The 23050-nt window shown below is 46.7% G+C and overlaps 1 protein-coding gene and 1 long non-coding RNA gene across 2 annotated transcripts in view; one reads left to right on the forward strand and one right to left on the reverse strand.

Annotated features, from left to right (window-relative positions):
- ANKH (ANKH inorganic pyrophosphate transport regulator) overlaps window positions 1–23050 on the reverse strand; it is a 137015-nt gene that overhangs the window by 27554 nt on the left and 86411 nt on the right. The window contains exons 3-7 of the mRNA XM_084783518.1: window positions 18187–18305; window positions 14377–14460; window positions 6323–6493; window positions 4114–4248; window positions 1735–1827 (exon numbers count right to left, since the gene is read on the reverse strand). Coding sequence (XP_084639644.1) covers window positions 1735–1827; window positions 4114–4248; window positions 6323–6493; window positions 14377–14460; window positions 18187–18305 — 602 coding nt within the window. The remainder of the gene's footprint in view (window positions 1–1734; window positions 1828–4113; window positions 4249–6322; window positions 6494–14376; window positions 14461–18186; window positions 18306–23050) is intronic.
- The window catches only part of LOC311598477, a 19668-nt gene continuing 13374 nt past the window's right edge, over window positions 16757–23050 (forward strand). The window contains exons 1-2 of the long non-coding RNA XR_014779546.1: window positions 16757–16928; window positions 19900–19990. This is a non-coding gene — a long non-coding RNA (uncharacterized lncRNA). The remainder of the gene's footprint in view (window positions 16929–19899; window positions 19991–23050) is intronic.

A 23050-nucleotide genomic window follows, 5' to 3' on the forward strand; every position in this document is an offset into this window, starting at 1 on the left:
GAAGGTCCCTCTCTTAAAGTGACTCAGACCTTGCGCAGTCTCAGGGGTCTGCAGGAATCAACGACAAATACCACCTAGGAAGAAGCTCTTTGTGCTGCACCAAATGTGTGTGAGTGGTGGGGGGTGGGGACCAATAGACCATGAAGGCAGAAGCCACACCAGCCCAGTTCCTATTTAAGATCTCATGTGGATTCTTGGAGGGACCCCTGCAGCTGAGAGGTGAGTCAGACTTTATGATGAGTGTGTGGACCCAAGAAGGGAAATGAAATGGAAGATAGGAGGAGGCTGGGCAGTATGGAAGAATGCTGTCATGGGAGGGGTGCGTACGTGCTGCATGCGTGCGTGCGTGTGTGCGTGCGTGCGTGCGTGCGTGTGTGTGTGTGTGTGTGGTGTGTAGGGGGTGGACTTTGTCTTGACTTGGGAAGTACTCTGGGCTTACTTGGGGTGTGATGGTGTGATGTAGGGTAGGAGGAGTAGGGTACCTCTCTTGGAAGCTAGATTCTACAAGTCTGTCCTTTGAGATGGAGGCCTTTCCAAAGCTGCTATTTGTGAGCAAAAAAGGGAAAAATTTCTACTTCTGGCGGGGCCTTTTGTGCCCAGAAGAAGTTGGAGTTGGGGCTAGGGAAGGATGAGGGGGCAGGCGTAGTGACAGCTAGGAAGCAGAGCCCAGTTTGGCCTGCTGGAGACCTTGGCCATAGGCTCATTCCCCAAATCCACTGGACTCTTGCTTGAATGAGACAGAAGAGAGGAAGCAGTGGCCCTGAGCTATTGCTAAGAGAAAGCAAGGCTAAACATGTTACACGCGGGGAGCTATTGCCTTTTGTTCTTTCAGAACATTATATATATATATATATATATATATATATATATATATATATATATATACACATATATGTATATATATATATATACACATATATATGTATGTATATATATATATATATATATATATATATATATATATATATAAACAGTATGCCTTGCTAGCTATTTGTTTCAAAGAAAATGGCTATAGCTTTAAATAAAAGAGGTGTGATTAAGTAGACATTATGTAATGACAAGCAGGGAAGTCCCCACCCAGCCAAAGATGAGGTCAGAAGAGTTAGATGCCTCCCTTGGAGGGGCCAACAGTGGCAGGAGGGCAGAGCTGCTGGCCGGTGGGGATTTTTGGCTGAACTGAACAGAATGGAGCTGGGGGGAGGGCTCCTAGCACCCACACTGGGCACCTCACAACTGCTTTTAACTCCAACTCCAGAGGCTCTGATGCCCTCTGGCTTCTGAGGATACCTGCGTGTCTCTGGTACACATAAACTCATTCAGCACATACATGTACAGAAATAAACATGCCTTAAGAAAAAACCTCCAGCCAATCAGGAAACAAGTCTTGCTCCACAAACACTGTCTGTGTTTCCCTGCCACAGAAAGACAGACATGTGCCTACAAGCTCAAGGCCTTCCCTCAACGTGCCACAATCTGGACATCTATCTAGTACAGGACCCACAAGGTATAATGCTGAGTAAACCACAATAAGCCAGAGGAACAAAGCCTGATAAACTTGCTTTGGGGGGTTATTTAATTTTTCCATTGAAAATACTCAAGTCTAGGGGGAATAATGTGACCTCAGGAATACCAAACATTACAGAGTCTGCAGCAAGTTAAGCCCCTGGAAACCCCTGTCCATCAAGTGGCAACATGACAAAGTGTGTTTCTGACACCATGCCATAGAGGTCTCACCTTGTCAAAAGCAGGGTAGACAGCACGAATCTCTGTCAACCAGCCATATGGCATGTGACCCACGGGGTAGGTAGCTGTCAGAATTGCCACTGCCTGCAAGAGAAGAGGGGACAATGTTAGCGTGGGCATGAGCAGGCAGTCCTCCAGGATCTGCCAGGCCAGGTGCCAAGGCTAGTGGCACATCTGCCCATGCATTCACTAGCCACAGGACAGTCTAAAAGAGTAGAGATCATATCAGGGAGATCCCACTTCGCATGAATCTAATGAAGAACAAGCCAGATCCCCTGCTTAAAAGTCAAGATCCCAATCCAGCTGCCATAGGCTCCAGAATCTGGGTTCTTTCCACTGGGCCTAACCGAGCTCCCACATCAGTCACAATGTTATGTGGTGTTTCGCACATGTGCGTAGAATGCGTGTGTGTGTGTGTGTGTGTGTGCTCGCGTCTGTGTTGCACGTGTGTAAGGCCTGGTTGACAGCAAGGATCTTCCTCCATTGCGCTCCCTCTCACGTATTGAGGATGGCCTCCCACCTGAGGCCAGAGACCTCATTCATTTGTCTCAGTCAGCTAGTTCAGAGGATGCTGTGCCTTTGCCTGCGTGCTCTGGCATTATAGGTAGAAGCTGGTGATCTGGACCCTGGTCCGCACTGTGCTATCCCCTCAAGCCCAAAAGACTTTAGAAGAAGAGTCTTGGGATGGCTGCGCTTCTCCACCTCCATGCCATCCTTCAGCGTGGCAGTCTTGCTTGTCAGCGACTTTGTGCTACTGTCTTTCCAACTCAACACACTTGAGGCTGCTTGGTCCTAGTGGCCCAACTCAAAAGTTTAATTCAGTAAAAAAAAAAAAAAAGATATTTCACACAGGAAAGGCTACCAACAGGTTTCCATGAAAAGGGTTTTCTTTTCTTGCATGGAGGAAAATGAAAATTTGGCATCTACGGCTACACTCTGGAGGCTGGTGGTTTAAGTCACCAGCGGAAGAGGAAGTCAGGCTTCATTTGCTTTGATGGACAGCAACTGTGCCCAGCACACAGGGACATGGTACAGTCAGCAGCACCATGAGGAAACTTGGCGTGGCGTGGTGTGGCGTGGTGTGGTGTGGCATAACATGAAAGAACATCATGCTAGGCAGGCCTAGATCCAAACTTCCCTTTCACTCTTGTGTCAGACGGGAACCCTCTCCTGTTGGACTCTCATCTCAGTTTCTCCACAGGAATGGCACTGGTAATATTAATCACACAAGGATGATGGGAAATGACTAAAATGGAAACAAACGCCTGAGGCATAAGCACACAGTATATAACCGCCAGCTCTGTTCACCATATGTTGAGCTATGCCATAGCTGGCAATTTGGAAATGCCTGATGCAAAATCTGTTCTCTTTTGGGTTATTGATGGGAAGATGGAATTCTAGCACATAAGCGATGGGGGTCCCATACATTTTACTTAGAAAAAGCAATATTTGACTGAAAAAGCTGTTGTACCATAACAGCCACCCAAGATGACATCTGTGACTCAGATACCAAAATCCAGGAATAAGCAGGGGCCAGAGAAAGCCTTCTGATTTTGGTTTATAGGCATCTTCTCCTGGGCAACAGGAGTACTTCCCAGGACATGGAAACTGGCAAGGATGCGCTGGGCTGGGGAGCTGCTGACAGTGCAGTCAAGGCCAGGTGTAAACAGGAGGCCTTAATGAGAAGGCTCCAGGCCTCCTAAAGGATCAGAGGTGCCAGCAACAGAATGAATTCTCCAGAAGGCAATGGAGAAGAAACAAATGTAGTCACCCTGTTTGACCATCCCCGCTTGAAGGAGGGAGAGGATGAGTCAACCCTTTCTATGCAATGGCAGCCAGTTTCCAGATCCATTTCTGGGGCTTTGAGTGAGTACACACAGGAGACTCTCCTCTGGAGGAGGGCTGGTTGTCAAAGAGCCCATAGGTGGCATGGCATGTGTGTGACTCCGGGTAGACCAGGGAGGCTACGCTGGGTTACAACGGGATCTGGGGCACTGCTTGAGTTCCTACAGGCATACCCCAGAATCCTTTGCATCAACAGGGAAGAGGCTGCATGCTGGCACTATGGAGAAATAAAAGGGCCATGGAAAGGAAGTCAGAAAGCTAGAATGTTCTCTCTGTCTCAGCTTCTAGCCTATCCCCGTCTTTCCCTCCTATGCCTTGGTTCCTCATGTTCTGCGTAAGAAGGATAAAGTAGATGTTTTCTTCCATAGTCACAGAGATGTAGTCGTCAAAAGTCAGCCACTCATGGCTTCCTTTGTCACTGTGTCATATGACCTAATACTTTAGAATTGCTTGAGCTCTTGCAGTCAACTAGAAATAAATTTCTATCACTTCTATCCCCCAATGTATGCCCACAAAGTGCCCTACCTCTGTAGCAGCAGAGCTGCCCCCAAGGTCCCGGGACACAAAGAGGTTGACAATGGGCCGACTGATTCGCTGTGTGGCCAGAATCAGAGCCAGAGGCCACCAGAAGCTCAGCATCTTTCTTATGGTTGCATCGCCCTGTGTTGAGAAACAGAGGTCGAAGTTCATTAGGTTCCAGAAGTAGAAAAGAAAACAGCTTGAAATCAGAACTTGTCCTTCTAATGCCAATCAACAGCAACCTCGTTATGCTTAACAATAACATACAGAAAAGCCTCTGTAGGCATGCCAAGTTGAATTAAAATTAAGTGTACAGTCTTATTAGAAATTAATTCAGACAGCTGGCAAGCGACTGTGCAACCAAAGCACACTGAGTGACGCTCAATGGATCCAGACCACTGTTTTCCATGTGTGGAACCAGCCTCCGTACAAGGTGGAGCCCAGTTCCAGGACCTGAGAAGCAGGTTTGAAATGAGTCTCTGTTTATGTCATCACAGTGGCTGGCTTGAAGCCATGTCTGTGGGAGGTAACTCTGAGAAATAAAAAGCTATTATAATCTGCTTTGGAATCAGTCAATATATAAAAATGTGTCCAATTATTACAGAACTATTAAGCTCAGCTACAGAAACTCCTACCTCCAAAGCCTTTACAGAAGCCACACACTGTGCAGAACACTAAGTGAAGCAAAAGCAAAGGCCAAGGCATGTCTTAAGGCATCTTAGGGCCTGTGCTATCTTTCAAGCTTGGCTTCTCTTATGAAATTTTGGTTTTGTTTCTTAAGAGGGTAACAATTACATCATAGGACCATCTTAGGTATTTTGATTTCTTTCCCTTAGTTGGAGGCTGGACACACACACATACACACACACACAGAGAGAGAGAGAGAGAGAGAGAGAGAGAGAGAGAGAGAGAGAGAGAGAGAGAGAGAGAGAGAGAGAACAGAGACAGAGACAGAGACAAAGACAGAAAAAGAGCGGAAGGAGGAGGAGATGGAGGGAGAAGGGGGAGGAGAGGGAAGATGGTCCTATCAAGACAATTGTAGCTGGCCAAGTGGTAGAAATAATTAGGTAGGATTTCAGTGGTAGCCTGACCTAGGATGAGGTATGAGGTACATGGTCAACACAATTGCTGCGTGACACGATGAAAGCGTCATCTGGCTGGGCTGGGGATGGGGTATGGAGTGTGGTCAAGGTTAGACATAATCCTTCCTGTCTGCCTTATAGCTGGTGGAGAGAAATGGTGTCTCACACAACACTGCTCTCATGACTTGTGATGAGCAGAGTGTTTGGCCTCGTATGGAACACTGGGTGCTTTATTCTTATCTTGATTCTTAATTGATTTATAAGGACCGGGACAAACCCAAACTTCTCCAGGGAGGCTTCCTAGCCCATTCAACCAAAACTGGAGGCCCTTTGGGTCCTTTGCAGTGTAGACACTGTTTAATTTTTGACTCATCTAGGTGGTGTACCCTCCACCCCACCCCAAATGTTTTCTCCGTGTTGGTCTTACCTGCCTATTGCGTTTTAAAGCTGTTTGTACCTAGAAGCCATATCTGAAGATTCCCCATCACACTATAGTATCTAGAGCTCTGCCCAGTCCCTAGGATGTGTCCAGTTAGGAACCTGGAACTGGCCAGTGGAGATAATACAAACAGAGCCTGGGGCTATGCGATGATGTTAAAAACAATAAATCATGAGCACAATGGTTCCATGAATCCTAAAGCTTTCTGGGCCATGAAAGAGGTTACCATCGAGAGTACAGGGAGGTACTAATGCCCTGCTGCCCATGACCTGACCTGACACACTGCCTCCTCCTTTGGTAAGGAGGAGGAGGAGGCTGGAGGATCACTTCTAAGATCACTCCTGTCTATAGAGTTCACGATGTTCTGTCTGGGTCACTTCTAAGATCACTCCCGTCTATAGGATGTTCTGTCTGCTTTCCTCTAAGAAAACCCCTAGCACTTGACCTTTGGGCTTATTACTCTGGGTTCTCATTTCATATTCTCTGGGTCTTTGGTCAGACTGTGATTGAACAGGTCAGGACTACCCTGCGGGTAAGGCAGAGAGGGACAGGAAGAGTAGGGAGAGAGTAGAATGGGGGGACGAGTATGACGGCCACTTGATGCACGCAAGCATGAGAACTGCACGGGGAGTCCTGTTACTTTGTACAAGACTGGCATGTGCTAATACTGTAAACAGTCAAAAGGTGCACGCACCCCCAGCTCTGGGCCGCTCCTGTCCGGGATGATGTCGTGGATGTTCCTGTAGTAGCCCAGGCACAGTGTGGTACAGCGCACGAGTGCGCCCATGTACAGAGACAGGATGGGGATGAGCAGCGGTTCTCGGCATTCCAGGTGGCTGTGAAGCAAAATGGCTACGAAAACGACCTGTGAGAGAGAACAGGGCAGGTCAGCGGGATGAGCTGGTCCATGGAGGTTGGGCTCCTCTGGAACCCTGTAACTGATGCGCAGAACTGACCACTGGCTTTGCCTCGATTCTGACTGCCTGTGACCCAGAAGCAGATGCTCAGGTTGAGTGGATCACAGCCATGGTTACGATCAACCACTGACACTCTTTTAAGGCAATTATATTTCTTGTTAAGATTACCCACTAAGAAATACCTAGAAACTCTGGCCTCCTAGCTGCCTCCCCGTTGGCCACTGTAGTTTTCCACAGCAGTGGAAAAAGCCGTGGCAGCCAGTAATGTGCAGGGGCAGATGGGCAGAACATTTACAGGATAAAACCCACTAAAATGCTGTTCCAAACACCTCTAGAAATGATGATGGGACAACGCACAATTTAAAAATATGTAAAACACTATGCTGGGAAAGTTATTAAAATAGTAACTACCATGTGACTACAATGCCCACTTCTTTATCGAGAGACCTGGATGTCCTGTACTTGGAAGTAGCAGGCTTCGTATTTACCAATCTACAAAACTTAGGCTCCAAACCACAGTGGTGATATTTAGAGGCTGAAAAACAGGTTGTGTGGTTGGTAAAAGTGACCTTAAATCAGGAGAGACTGAAGTCACGATGAAGTGTAAATCTCTCTTGGATGGCTCAGTCTCGAAAGCAGAGTTTACAATGTATTAGCCTTCTCATCCTGCAGCCACCAGAAGTGTGGCCACCCTCACCACTGGGTCCCCAGAACACTGAGGTACTGCACGGACATGTGGCTCTGGGCAGACAGCTGAGAACGTGGCGACTTAAGCAGACACAGGTTGTACGAGGTGGTCACTCTCACTGTCTCCTTCACCCTGTCTCACACACATTTGCCATGCCGGGAGGACATGCTGGGGAGTGACAGAAGTAAGGATGCCCATGATCTTCTAGGATGCCCAGCTGCTTCTAACTGGACCAAAGGCAGAGAATTCCCCATGTTGCTTCTAACTGGACCAAAGGCAGTGAACGGAAAGACATGAGGCCTGGCGGGCATTTGCGGTTGTGGACACAATGCCTATTTACTTTGCTAGCGAGGGAGAGTGCCCTAGGATGTCCTTTTATGCACATCCAAGCTTCACGTTGTTTACCGTCTATGTAGAGTGCAGTATAAACCTAGGTGGTGACAACGTAGACCATGAGACCCGGCTGTGTGAAGTGAAAATGTGAAGGCCACTGTGTCCTCTGCAAGACAGAAGCCCGAGGAGCAGGACCGTGGAGGGGGGACCTGAACCAGGGTGGAGAGGGAAGATGTGTGCCGAAGAGGAGTAATGTGGCGGGGGGACAACAATAGCAGCCCATCGGGCAGAAGGGTGACAGGTAGATGGGCTGATCCAGGGGAGTTCCAAACACCCCCCCCCCCCACCTTGAAATTCTAACAGACTGAAACAGGCAGCCTAGCACCTGTCACAGGCGTTATTTCTTCACGGCAGACCACATCACTTCCCAACTCAAAATAACACCTGTGTGCTTTGCACTCTCATGCAGAATCACGATTGCTGAGTCTGGCATGGCTACCGAAAGCACGCCAGGTTGTGCTCAGAAGGAACCTGCTGCATTAGCGCTGAGGACGTCCCAGTGAAAGCACGTACTGGCCCCCAACCAGGCTCTGGTACACAGCTATAGTTGGCGCCAGACTGACTTCTCGGGGCTTGACAGGCTAGTGGAGAGGACAGAAATGCTACTCAAACAATGGGCCAGCGAGTGCACGCTGCCAGCCATGACAGGGTCGCTGCAGGGGAGGGAAGCATGACTGTGGGCAATGTGTGGGCTGAGACCTTTAGATCCAGCAGAGGTGGGAGGAGCGGGAAGGAGGCAGGAGTGGGGGTGGGGTGGGGTGGGGTGGGGAGGGTGGGGGGTGGGGGTGGTGGGTGACAGAGTATTTCTTCCAGGCTGGAGAATCTGTGGTAGGTGGACTGTGCACCAGAGAGCCAGGTGGGATGAAGGCCATGCTGGGGCTAGACAGGCGGAGGGGTTTGTGGGGGCTCCAGCCATGGCAGTCAGCCTCAGGATTGAGAGTTTCAAGTACCCCCTGTAATCCGAGGCTGAGGTGGTCAGGATTTCAGCGGACGAGACAGCTGTGGCGGCAATAGGAGAGCCAGGGCAGCTGGGTGCAGGCGAGTGAAGGGACGGTTCTCAGTCAGAGTGAGTGACAGCAGCAGAGACGGGCACAGCAAAGGCAAGAGAGCCCCAAGGACTAGCTCATAACCCTTCGTGATAAAGGGAGCTGCTCCCAGGGTGGCCCCTGAGTTTCTAACCAGATGATTGCACTTGCACTTTACTCAGCAAAATTCTCGCTACAGGAGAATTCTTGCCACAGGCTCCGGGTGTCTGTGGGAACGCCACAGCTTTGTCCGAAGCTCTGAGAAGGAGAGGCTATGGATATTTAACGGGGGATCACAGTCATGCTGAAGATGCTATTAAACCTAGGAGACAACCTGGCTTTGTTGTGTTGTTATTAGGTGATGGCTTGTTTAATGCACATTTAGGGGCTAGGCATCCTGGACAGCGCGGGGCAGGCTCTGGTGAGACCCCTCTGCCTCCCTTGGCCGTGCCACTTCATGGCTAATGGCAATGGTGGGAGTGGGTGAGATGGGAAAATGATCACCCTGCTGCGTGTGCGATGGGGTCACGGTAGGGGCAAACCCCATCCAGCCCATCATGGGCATGAGTCAGAGTCTCCATGGACAGAACGGGGCCAGCAAGGGTGGAGTCTAGTGTAAAGAGCTGGTGAGGTGCCCATGAGACAACGGAAACTGCCTCCTCGGTCTAAATGCCACAACGGTCCTTGGTAAGGACCATCTGAGAGAACTGACAGAAGTGAAGCCGGACCTATGTAGGGAGCACACTGAAAAGGAAGTAGAAAAATAAAACACGGGGACAGTGAGTGGAAACAGTCCTTCTAAGAAGTGGCTGTGGAGAATAAAGAGAAAGACATGCGTGTGGCTGAGGAGGTGCATGGAGAAAGCTGCTTGCCACCCTGTGTCTTCCAGCTATCTGAGTACATGTTGTGCCCAGATAACCATCCAGGGAGGCAGAGGGGTCACTGAAAAATAATTAATAAGGTTCCTGAGAAAGCAGGCTAGATCAGAACAGGGTGGCCTTGAAACAGAGATGCCACCTCTCCAAATCACGGAACGCAGGGGCTGCAAGTTAAGCTCGCTCACAGGACAGTGGCCACAAGATAAGAATGAGATTGCTTCAGTTTTCTCTGGGAAGCGGGAATCAAGGTCATCTCCTGGGACGTGTGACAGCATCCCAGGGAGGTGTGACAGCATCCCAGGGTCAGCGGAGGGGCCCGAGCTGTGCACTTATAGTTTGCACAGACACCAGGTGAGGGAGGCGCACAAGGGCAAGGCAAGGGTATGGTCTTGCCAAAGGCTGAGGCGAAAAGGCAGGAATGGAGAGCGGGTTCACAGCTGACCTCAGAAGAAGGGTGGGTTTCAGCAGAGGGCAGGGGATGGGAGGTACCAGGAAGGACAAACAGCATCAGCAGAATTCTCACTTTGATGCTGAAAAGCGAACAAAGTCTGGATGGTCGGAATAAAACAAACCAATAGCGTTTTCCTAAAGCCCATAGTGACGTCACCAGCGGGGACATCTGGAACTCCAGTTCAATATGGAGGTGGGCAAATATGGGGCACCAGAGTTCGTGTGAAAGTCAGACCCCACTCTTCACTCAACTGTGAAGAATCATTGGGTAGATCTGGGTTGGGGTTCTAAGTTTACTGCCTGTATTGTCCTTGGCTGGTGCCATAGTTTGAGCAGGACCGCTGGGCCCAGATCCACCCGTCATAATGTTCTTCTTGTAGGTTTCTAGGACCCTCTGGATCCTTCTATTTCCCCATTCTCCCATGCTTCTCTCACCTAGAGTCCCAATAGGATGTCCTCCCTTCTGTCCCACTTTTCTGATAAGTGAAGACATTCATGGGACATGCCCCTTGAGGCCTGGTGGCACTCAGAGGAAGGATAGCAGGCTACCAAGAAGAGACTTGACACCCTCTGAGCATATATAGGGGGAGGAAGTCCCCCTCAGGAACAGTCATAGGGGAAGGGAATAAGGGGAAAATGGGAAGGAGGGAGGAATGGGAAGATACAAGGGATGGTATAATAATTGAGATATAATATGAATAAATTAATAAAATATATTTAAGAAATATGGAGGTCACATGCCTCAACTTGTACTATTGTACGAACCAACACATTTTTAAAGTGGGAGTTGCTGGTAGAATTCCAAGTATTATTAACCCATTTTCTCACTGATTTCTTTTCTCACTCATTTATTTGCACTGTGAAATGTCTTGGAAAAAGCTGCTGGTTCCACTGAAGCTTCTGCAAGGCTGAGTGGCTGACTAGAACTGTGAAGAAAGCTGAAATACTGCAGGCCCAGAGCCTAATTACAATTTATCCAGGGCTAGCTACCTTTAAGCCTTGTAAAGAAAAAATAGCCATTCCTTGCTGATCTCTGTCTCAGGGCGGACATCCTGAGACTACCAGATAAAACCTTCTGGAACGTATTAACAAAACCCCACTTGCCACCGATGCATTTAAAAAGTGTCTTGATTTATGATATTCTTTGCTCTGTGTCTATAAAAACATCTTTAAACTACTACCACACCAGGCATTGGGGTTGGAGTAACCTAAATCTATATTTTTGGGCCATGGTGGCCCATATTTACCTTCAGAACAAACTACCCTTATTCCTTTGGAGGCGAGAGTTAATATTTTTGTGTTGACAAAGGCAAGGTAGGTAGTTCACAGTGTTTTGCGTAGGGCCTACTTACAGATTAGCTGCTGCAGATGCTGTCAGGTAAGGAGCAGAATAAAGCAGGGCAGGGTGGCGGGCTAGAGGGTTGGGGAGGGGAGAGGGGTGGAAAACTTACGAATGAAAATTATATTTATTCCCCTGAACAAATTGTGGCAGGAACTCTCGAACAACAAAGTTTAAAATAGTTTCTCTACCAGGAACAGCCCAGGGCAAGACAGCATCTGAACTCAGCTTCCTTCCCTTCTCCTAACCAGATTTGTTTTTTTTCCAATAAGCAGGGGCCAGGGCCAGGTTGAAAATGAAGAAGAAAAATGGCTGTAGGCATATGGCAAAGTATTTTCCATAAGCATGCTTCTTTGTTTTTCTGTCCTAGATGCCTACTATATTTATCTTAGGCAGAGCTAAATGCCTTCTTCCCCATTTCGGCTTCCTTTTGTCTTTTCTCCTTTGAAATAATACACATCTACAAACTCCCACGGAATTTCTGCCGCTGTTTGAAAGGCGAGATGTTTCTTTCCCTTCAAATTAAACTGTGAGTGAACAAGACAGCTTAGTTCAGCCCTCAGAGGATGCCGAAGGGAACACTGGGACCCAACGCTAATAACTGTACAGGAAAATTAACAAGATATATCAAAGAATGATGCTAGCTGGTATGCAGGCACACGCACGCGCGTTAGCAAGAATTATTTTCAATTACTTTTCCCAGTGATCTTTGGAGTAAATGCAATTAATTTGGAGAGTTAATTCTTGGTCCTTAGGGAGATGAACCTAACAGTTTAACTGTAGATTATTTCCAAGCCGTGGTTTACGGATGAGAGTGTACAACCAGGAGGAACCCAGGGGCTGCCTGTGGGAGGAAGTGTGCACCTGCGTGAAGGCTTTCCTCCATTGCATTCTCAAGCCCCGCCCACCTGTGTGGTGGAGCTGTGCTCACACTGCTACGCTGTAGGGACTGCATCTTCTTTTTCTAGAAGCTTTTTCCTGCTCTATCTTTGGAGAGAGAGGGCACAGCAAAGGAAAACGTAAGCCTTCCTTCCTCTCAGACAATGTGGTCAGACAGTGGAACCAACTTCCTGCCTCGTTTTAAAATGTGGGTGTGCTGGCTAGCTTTATGTCAACCCGACAAGGTAAACTAATTCGAGAGGAGGGAACCTCAATTAAGAAAATACCTCTGGCTAGATCTGGGTAGGGGTTCAAAGTTTACTGCATGTATTGTCCTTGGCTGGTGCCATAGTTGGAGAGTCTCCACAGTTGAGTGGAGAGTGGGGTCTGACTTTCACACGAACTCTGGTGCCCAATATTTGATCACGTCCCCTGGATGGGGAGGCCTGGTGGCACTCAGAGGAAGGATAGAAGGCTACCAAGAAGAGACTTGATACCCTATGAGCATATACAGAGGGAGGTAATCCCCCTCAGTCACAGTCATAGGGGAGGGGAATAAGGGGAAAATGGGAAGGAGGGAGGAATGGAGGAATGGGAGGATACAAGGGATGGGCTAACAATTGAGATGTAATATGAATAAATTAATAAAATATATTTTTAAAAAAAGAAAAGAAAATACCTCTGTAACACCTGGGCTGTAGGCAAGCCTGTAAGGCATTTTCTTAATTAGTGGCCCAGCCCATTGTAGGTGGATCCACCCCTGGGCTGGTGGTCCTGGGTTCTATAAGGAAGCAGGCTGAGCAAGCCATGAAGAACAAGCCAGTAATCAGCACCCTCTGTGGCCTCTGCATCAGTTCCTGCCTCCAGATTCCTACCCTGAGTTCCTGTCTTGACTTCCTTTGACGATGGATTAAGATCTGGAAGTATAAGCCAAATAAACCCTTTCCTTCCCAATTTGCTTTGGTCATGGTGTTTCATCACAGCCATAGTAACCCTAATTAAGACAGTGGGGAAATGATGTGTGAGTGACAGAACTTCTTGGTACCCACATAAGAACTCATGTTTAAGAATAATCCCAGTCAAATCCCAAATCCCAGTCAAACCCCAATCAAATTGGAGTTTGAGACAGAAGGATCAGAGCATTCCAAGTCAGTCTAGGCTATAAAGGGAGAGAGAGATTGTGTAACAAATAAATCAACAGAAAGCCAGACCAAAACGAAAGCTACAACAAAGCACCTGGGTTAGTAAGATGGCTCAGTAGATACAGTGCTTGCTGCTCAAGCCAAGTGACCTGAGCTCAATTCCCGAAACACAGGCAAAGGTGGAAGGTGAGAACTGACTGTCCTACGATCTCCACATGTGTGCCTAGTATGTGTGCCCCACCCATAAGAAGAAACAAAGTTAAAAAAAAAAAAGGAACAAATAATAATCCCATGAGTCCCAAGAGCTCCTTCTGGAACCAAGTGACAGACTGCTTTCTTTCAGTCCCTGCAGAGGGCATGAGGATAGGAACAAGTGCAAAGTGACTGTATATGACTGGCTCAGTGGTGTTACTCTGATATCACTGTGTGTGCACGCGTGCATGCTCATGCCTGCATGTGCATGCACCCTCACTTGTGGGTGCACAGCGTTATCTGCGGGTATCTTTCGCCACCACCCTCCATTTTGTTATGAGACAGGTCTCTCACTCAATCTGGAACTAGCTGCTTCAGCCAGACTGGCCGGCCAGCAAGATCCCAGCATCCTCTTGCCTCTACCTTCCCAGTCCTGGGGTTACAGAAAAACACTGGTCACACATTTTACCCAGTTCTGGGGTTCTGTACTCTGGTCCTCGTGCTTGCAGAGTTGCACAGCAGGCACTTTGCCCACTGAGCCATCTCGCCAGCACACTTTACTAGTCATTACCTCAAAACTAATGGGTCAGATCTTAGGAACTTAATTTAAATCTGTAAAACACCCAACCAGGCAAGATTGTACATACCTTGATCACAGCCTATGACCTTTCCTCACTTATCAAACCACTATCAGAATCCATATGTGATATGAGCCAAATGCTGGGAAGCACCACGCAGACATAAACTGTGAGTACGGTTTCAACATCTCAGTTCCATCCAGTCACTCACTCATCAGAAGGTCAGTCACTCTGAGGGGCTGTGACAGACACACAGAGCATAGTTACCTGAGCTATGACATCTGAGATTGAGGCACATCCCACCAGGAAACTGTACTTGTGTTTTAAGAGAATGCCAGCATGGGTCCATGCCTGCCGGAAAGAACAGAATTTTCAATGAGAGACATAGCTGGGATTACGGTGTTTCTTACATTATGACTTACTAGGTAAGTCTGTGCCTCAAACTGTCATAGCAGCGGGGTTGACAAGTCTTTCACTGGTAAAAGTGAACTTCATCTGGGGGATAGCTCCACACTAGATTTTGAGTGGAGTGAATGATGACACATATTTATTCAGTAGGGCTAAGAAAGAGATAAGCCAACTGGTTGGGCTGGTGTCCATGGCTGGCAACTGAATGCCTAGCAAGAGTGGGGGACACAAGACCTCCCTTGAAGCTGTCTTGATCCCCAAATCCTTCCAGAAAGCATATTAGAGCAAGGGTTCTAAGGCGTGAGAGACTGAAGTCATCAGCTCATGAGCCGATCAGGGCTCTGGACTATGTTGTCATAGATTTTGTTGCCTAGACTCTCTAGTCTCCAGGGTCTGAGTGTTGGGGGTTGCTCTGGTTGTTATGCATTCTAATGCTAATTACTGGCCTCCAAGACCTGATTGCAGCCCAGATGAGCACATTCCCATGTATACCAGGCTTTGTGGTATAAACCTTGATCTACCTAATTTAAAATTAATTGGTTGATAAAGTTGCTGAAGCCTGTAACTGGGCAGAAGAGAAGTAGGTGGGGCTTGGGTTCCTGGGGTTGGGGTCTTAGAGGGACCATGATGCTGGGAGACTGGAGAGAAAAAGGGAAAGATGTAGCAGTGGGAGAGAAGAAAGTCGCCATGGGGCAGTAAGGACCATGAGCATGTGGCCACGAGGGCTGGCTTGATGGAACAGAAGCAGCCCAGAGAGGAACATTTAAGGCAAGTAACTTGCAGTGTGTAGCTGGGACATAGCAAAATACCTTAGATGGTTGATACCTGCCCGGTTGGTGTGCTATAAAGCTTTTATAAATCCAAGAGGTATCTGTCTCAGTTATCTGGGAACTAGCCTGGGGTACAGAAGACCTCAGAGTCTGATAGCCATTCAACAACATCCAAGCTTGGCTTTGTGTGTTTGAGGGAGGCTAGGAGGAAGGTCCTGGAATGGAGTAGGCAACCCGAGGCTTAGCTGACAGGACATGGAGGTTGGTGCTCACAACAGGATCTGTGTAAGAACTTCACAGAGCCTTGATGTCCAATTTGGACTGACTGGTTAGATTTTTGTCAGTTCTACACAAGCTAGGGTCTTCTCAGAAGAGGGAACTCAAATGAGAAAATACCAAAATAGTCTGTAGGGGGAAGTCTGTGGTGTGGGATTTGTTGACTGGTGGCTTGGTCCACTATGGACAGCACCACTCCTAGACAGGTAGGTCTAGGTTGTAGAGGAAAGTAGGCTGGACAAGTTAGAGGAAGTAGATCAGCAAGCCATGCTCCTCCAAGGCCTCCACTTGGTTTCTGCCTCCAGTCCCTGCCTTAGCTTCCTCAACCATGGCTGGCAACTGGGAGTTGTAAAATGAAATAAACTTTCCTCCCCAAGCTGCTTTCGGCTATGGTTTTATCACCGCAATGGAAAGCAAACTAGAACACAGAAAAAACAAGAAGACAGTTGAGCTGAGCACAGTGAGCAAATCACCAGGTCTAAGTAAAGATTTTGTGTGACAGATGATGCCTCTATTCTGTTCTCCCAACGCTGAGGTCCCAAGGTGTCCAATGTTTAAAAAGATGTAGCTGACATTTGTAAACAGCATCTTGTGGGTTCTCTTGTTGTCTTAATGCCATCTGGGTGGGAAGTTTCGTGACTTCTAAAGATTATCTCCCCAACCAGGTTAACAGGATTTTGCTACAGGTATATAAGTGTGTATGTGGCATGTGCAGGTGAATGAGGGAGAGATGACTGCTTTTTATAAATGTTTATTATTATATATCTATATCTATCTATCTATCTATCTATCTATCTAAAAAACTTCAAAGAATTAAAAAAGACACAGATAGTTATAGGTAGGTAGATAGATAGATAGATAGATAGATAGATAGATAGATGATAGATAACCAGGCATTGGGATCAAGGTCTAAACACAAAATTTGTATGACTTATACAAAAAGTCTGAAGTAAGTTTATACAGTAATTAAAAGACTTTTGTACATGAATCAGAATCTTACACATGAAATTGGCTATCTGACTTCTAAGATGTGGTACCATTCAGGAAACTTTCAGTTTTTGAGAAGTTGGGGTTTGGGGTTTGGGATGAGGGATGCTCAACCTGTACTGAGCTTTCAAAATGCTGTTGTGGCAAATAAAACAGCTGGCAGGGGAGAGAAGGCCAAGCATCTAAGAGCCTGCAGCTCCCTTTTGTGAAAAGTCATGAGTTCCCAGAATTCACTGTATAATTACCACTCTCTGTTTAGATCCAGCTCCACTTCCAGTTTACGGGGAGGACAGAGTGACATCATAGGTTCCGTCTATCCAGATCAACCCTAACTCTTTCAACACTGAGACCTGATTCTTATCTTTGATGAAGCCATTTGTAAGTATTAGGCTCCTTATGCAAAAGTGTGGGAGGTTGTTGGGGCTGCATAGCCCCTTTGACCTTTCCTTGGGTTTCTTAACTAAGTTTGCTGCATCAGCTACCAGAGGCAACAGCTGGATAAAGTCATAAAAGGAGACTCCAGGCACAGTTGTTCACAGGTGACCCAATTCTCCCACCCACAGTAACTTACAAAGGAAGCCATTGGAAAAAGTTATCAGTAGGTATTAAATGTTATTAATTCTGCATTGTCTCTGTATAGCTACACTAAAGTGAAAAGAAAAAGGCCTTCATTACCATTGACACAGGACTCGTGACAGTCCTTGCTTTATATCAAAAGCCTGGTAACTAATGATGACATCCCAACAGTATGTTCAGGACAAGCCCACTGTGGAACCCTCATGTTTACATCACACAAGTAGCAAGTGTCTGAGAAAGCTAGCTCCATCTCCTGTTACTGAACTTATCAGAAAAAAAAAAACACTTAATAACTGCATCAAAATGTTCACTGCTAGAACTTGTAGCAAATATCTATCTATCTATCTATCTATCTATCTATCTATCTGTATAATTATCATAAATTGATGTGAGACACTGGCTGAAAAGCTCAAGGATCAGTCGAAAACCACCTACGTGTAGGTAAAACTGGTAAGCTGACATGGAAATGAGCTGCATAGCTCCTCCCAAAATTAAAAAAAATATAAGTGCCAGACAACCTAGCAGCCCCCCCTTCTGGATGTGTACCCCAAAGAACTGAAAGTAGGAACTCAAAAGGATATTTATATACTCATGTTCATAATTTAATCTCAGTAGCCAAAATGGAGAAGTAATGTAAATGAGTAGACAGGCAAAATATATTGTCTATACAAGGAAACATTATTTTGCTTTATAAAGGAATGAAAATATGGCACAATCTGTAACATAGAACATTGACAATATCTAAAATGAAATCAGCCAGTTGCAAGAGAATGAACATGGCTTGAGTCCCTTCGCGTGGCATCTTAATATCGTCACACTCATAGAGACAGAAAGTAGAGCATGGTTTTGGGGGGGGTAGCATGTGGTGAGGTGGAATTACTATTTAATGGGAATAGCTTTAGTATGCAACATAAAAGGCGCGCTACAAATTGATGGCATAGAAACATGAATGCTTGTCTTCTATTGAACCATACACACAAAAATGCTTAAAATGATGAAGTCTATAATAACTATATTTTACCATTAAGAAGGAGGGAAGGCCATGCTTCCCTCTACTTACCATGGCATCCATAAAAGGGAAGGCAGCGAGATACAGGAAGGCCCTTCGTGTTTTGCTCCCCACAGACTCATCCACATGATGTAGCTTGTTGATGATGTAGTATCCTAAATCACTGTAGGCTACAAGGGACCAAAACAGACATGGTGTTTAGAAAAGGATAGTTTATATATGTTTTTTGTCTAAAAAAAAGACAAAATAATTTTTAATGTTATATCTGCCTTATTGTAGAAAAATCAGGAAAACTGTAAGAGAATCATGTAGAATCTCATTCTTCTACTGAGTGAGCAGGGCTTCCAATTACCCAGCACTTTTATTAGTGGGTGAAGCAAATATATAAGTTTTAACATGCAAACTAGGTAAGACTATATACTCTCCTATAAACCACAACTTGATAGCTCACTCACTGAAAGACTCTCGATGTGTTGATTTTCCTCTGTATTTGCTAAGTATTGATTTACCCAACTTCTTATTATACATTTATGATATTTGATATTATAACAAAATACTTGGTGAAAAGAACTGAAACTAAATATTTGAATATTTTTAGCTATTCACTAAGAAAACCTTTCTAGAGTTTAGCATGTGTTTTCAGCACAGAGTTTTAAAGTGAGCTTGTGACACTTGCCAGAGCTCAACGCCACTTCTTGGGAGGAGGGTGGCCAATGCTGGAAATTGTCCAGAGGGTGTTTTTGGAGTCCTCCTGTGTCAAGACTTGTCATGGTGTGGGGATGAATCACAGAAGGCATCCAACACATACATACACAGGGTGTATACAAACCCAACAAACAAGAGGAGACGCAGGACTTGAGGACCATCTAACATCCTGACACAAGTCAATAACAAAGAGGAAAGGACAAGCTATAGCAGCTTTGACCTCACTGAGGCAGGTTGATACAAAATGGGCTGATGTTCTTCAAGGCTTTCCAAGTGATGCTACCATGTAAGTCATGCTCTCGTAACTAAGGATGTGTATACGTGACACCCAGACACAACTCTGACATCATACTGGGGCTAAAGGGAAAAGTAAGGCCCTCTTGTCAGAGTTTAAGGGGCAGCCTGCTGCCACACCAACTAGTCAATGGAGATGATGCGCCTTCATCAGGATCAGTGGAGTCACGTGGGATTTTGCGGTAATGCTGAAAACGACCTTGGGGAATGGGAAATGTATCACTGGGGACCGCACACATCATATTGGGCAAGTAGCTGAGTTCAGGGGCAAGGAAGCTAAGTGATTCTGATGTCCAGAGAGCAAGGCAAGGTTGAGGTGAGAACCAAGAGACAGCTGCAGAGGTAAGAGAGGTGTCAGGTTAGGAGAGCGGCGGGTCTGTCAAGGCCACTGAGGGGCAAGAAAAGGAGCCCCGGGGAGAGGGCATCCTGAAGCAAAAATGGAGATATAGGAAGATGAGACTTGTCCTAGCAAGGGGCGGGAAGGAGGCAGCTGTGCTTGACCTAGCGTTTGGACCAGAAGCCCTAATAGAGATGAAAAGCACACAGGTGGCCTGAGTCGACCCTGGCAGGCAGCATGAGAGATTCACTTTGAGTCTGTAGTGAGGTAAGAGGCGCATTCAGGCCAGTGCTCAGCTGATGGAAACATAGGGCCAGAAGGCAAGAGTTGTGCATCGCACACAGTCTATGCTGGGGGCAGAGCCATGGACATTTTCTCTTTATCACTGCTGTTAGTTACTTGTATATGTGTTTTTATGTCATTGACAGACGTCCACTTGGGCAGAGTCTTGCAAGGAGACAGTCTTGACCGACCCATACAAAATGCCCCTACTCTGGCAGAAACCCCTGGAATAAAAAGGTCAGTGATGCCACATGCAAGAGCTATGGGGCTGCTATGAATAGCTGGCGAGTGCAAATCCCCTGGTAAAGGTTACAACCCATGGAACATGCCAGCTGACAAGAACTGACTGCAAGGCTGACGCTGGGGACCATGGCATAGGAAAAAACTGAGGGTCAGAGTGGTGGTGACATGAACAAACCACGTCTGTCCCTGAAGTTCAAACATTAAAGTCTTGATCTCTGGACCTCAGAATGCGACCTTATGTAGCCACACGATTATTGCAGACATAATACGATGAAGTCATGTTGGAGTGGGTGGGTGTCCAACTAAATATGACTAGTGACCTTGTAAAAAGGGAAAGATTGAATACAAAGACAGCTATGCACAGGGAAAATAACCTTGTGAGGGTAGAGACCGGGAAATGCAGTTCCATGCCAAAGGCTGCCAGGAAAGTCTCAGAACCAAGAGACAGGCAAAGGGCAAGTTGCTCCTCAAAGTATTCAGAAGAAATCAAGCCTGTCTATAATTTGGCCTCAGACTTGTTGCCTACAGATGCCCATGACTGTGCTTATCAGTCCTTTAAGCTACACAGTCTATACTGTTTTGAGTCGGCAGCCCTGCCAAATGGCTACAGGTAGGCTCTGAGAAAGGTGTTTTTGTTTTCAACTCAGGTGTGGCAGCAAGGAAGGATGAGGCAGTGAGTGTGTGCAGCAGACAGCAGAGCATACAATGTGCACCTGTGGCCTGGGACTAGGGAAACCAATGGAAGTGAGCATCCTTATGCTTGCAATAATGTATTTTAGCTCAAGCATCAAGGTGGGAGCCCTTTTGTGAGGTCTCTGGGGTAAACATAAAAAGGCTGATGGTGGTTTAAGAACTGTGGGGTTCTTGAACCTTTCCCCCAACTCTGCTCAGGATGTAAGAATGGAAGTGCTGCCTTGCTCTTCCAGTGCCTTGGGCAAACTGGGTTCCTCGCACCAGCTTCAGGAGCATCTGGGACCCCCGGGGCCCAAGGACTATATTTTGCTTGTTTCTACTTTACATCTTTCCTGATTCAGCTACTAAAGGAGAAACTTGGAGGCCAAAGACAGCCTTTGCTTTCAGATTTCCTTACTGATTCTTTCTGTGGCAGAGGGATCTGCTTGTAACTCAGTGGCTGTCTCCATCCTGGAGCTTGTGTGTATAAAATCCTAGGCCCTGTTTCCACCGCATCTCTCCTGTCCTCCTAACTCCACCCTGCCGTGCCAGCCCTTGAGCTATTTCCGGCTCAGCTGAAGCTAGTGGCTTGGGGTGATCTGTGTAAAATGCTCTTTCACGGAGTTCCTAATGACTACTCTAGCTGCTTTCGCAATATTTGGTAAGTTTCGGTGTCCAACAGCTGCCTTACCAAGACTGCTCTGGAAACTAAACTAGTCTTCCTCACGGAGAGGAGAAAGCTATAAAACAAAATTAAACAGCTTCTGATCAGACCAAACAGGCTTTATGACTGAAAACAGTAGGACACTGACTTAACCTATACACTGGAAGAGGCTTTAAACGAGACCAAACAAAGAGGAAGCAAGGCCTTGTAAGTTCATAGATCCTGTAATCCCAGCCAGCTGAGAACAGCCTTTCCTGCAATCAGTGGCTCTCAAACTTGCAGGGCTAACAGCACTTACTGTGAACTATGAAATACTTGCTTTAATGAAAGACATTCTAGGAAAGAATATCTTCTCACAACTGAGACACCCTCCCCCATCCATTTCCATAAATTATAATATGTGCATTTCCAAGACATAAAATTCAGACTACTTGCTCTAGTTCAAATTGTCAAGGCATCAATGTGTAAAAGTCTCTCTAGGACTATTTATTGACCCAACTGAGTCCTATTTATGAGGCTTTCTGTAGGCACTTGCAAGTTCATCCCGGGTTTCTAATGTATGCACTGCTGCCAAAGAGTATGTGCTTAGACGGCTGGTAAACCACATTTAAATCCCTTCAGCAAATATGTGTTGAGTGACTTACTCATATAAGGCATTGTGCCAATCACCCAGCTTTCTACATAAGGGCTGGGACACTGACATACAATGGATCCAACTATACTCGATCTGTACTGGGCAGTGTTTTTCTGGAAAGCACAGGGATAGGAGGAACACATATGGCCAAGGCCTTGGAGAAATACCCTAGAGCCATGCATAATAATAGAAGCAAGTAAACAGGAGATTGTAACATGGGAGCCAAAGCCTCACTGGTATAATACTTGGCCAAGTGGGACTCATCATAAATCACTATGGGTGTCGGATCCTCACTAGTGGGTACACAGTCTTCCTGAATGAAAAAACCAGGTTTTGATAACTATAGATTGAAAACATGGATGACGGATGAATCCGCACGTACCCCTCGGCCTTGGGCTGGCCAGCCATGTGTTCTGGTCAATAGTGTGTGAACAAAATGGTGTGGCATAGTGCCATTGACTCTTGACTTCAGGGTGCTTATGCGTCTCCTGCTACCTGGAGTCCAGCCACAGCCATCCAAAGAAGCCCAGGCAATGCTACTGGACTGGGACACATACACGATAAGGAAAAGAGCTCAGCAGAGGCCACAGGGGTATCCCAGGAGAACTCCCTCGAGATCAGCAGATCCACATCCTGATTTCAGCTGACAAAAGGGGTGGTGTGCACTCAGCAAAGTCCAGAGGCATCACCAGGCCAGCCATGATTTGGATAACAAGGGCAAACATTCGCTTTCTACGCCACTAAGTTCTGCTGTGGCTTTTTTTCCCCCTGTCATTTTTGGTTTGAGGTAGGCTTGGCTCAGACTCAATTATAGCCATAGTTAGGATGGAATTGACATTCTGTCCCCCTGCCCCCACTGCCCACCTCCCAAATGCTAGGATTACAGGTGTGCTGCACCACATCTGGAGCTCAGACCCAGAGATCTGTGCATGCTTGGTAAATACTCCACCAACTGAGCAACAGCAACCTGTCCCTGAGGTGGGTTTTCAGGTAACAAATGAAACTGCTTATTCCTAATACTCTGACTGCTGTTGCTTTCCATGTGAAACCCAGCCACTCTTCATAGGGCTAGCCTGTGATTCAT

This window comes from Acomys minous (assembly GCF_964271855.1).
Source record: "Acomys minous genome assembly, chromosome: 5".
NCBI lineage: Eukaryota > Metazoa > Chordata > Mammalia > Rodentia > Muridae > Acomys > Acomys minous.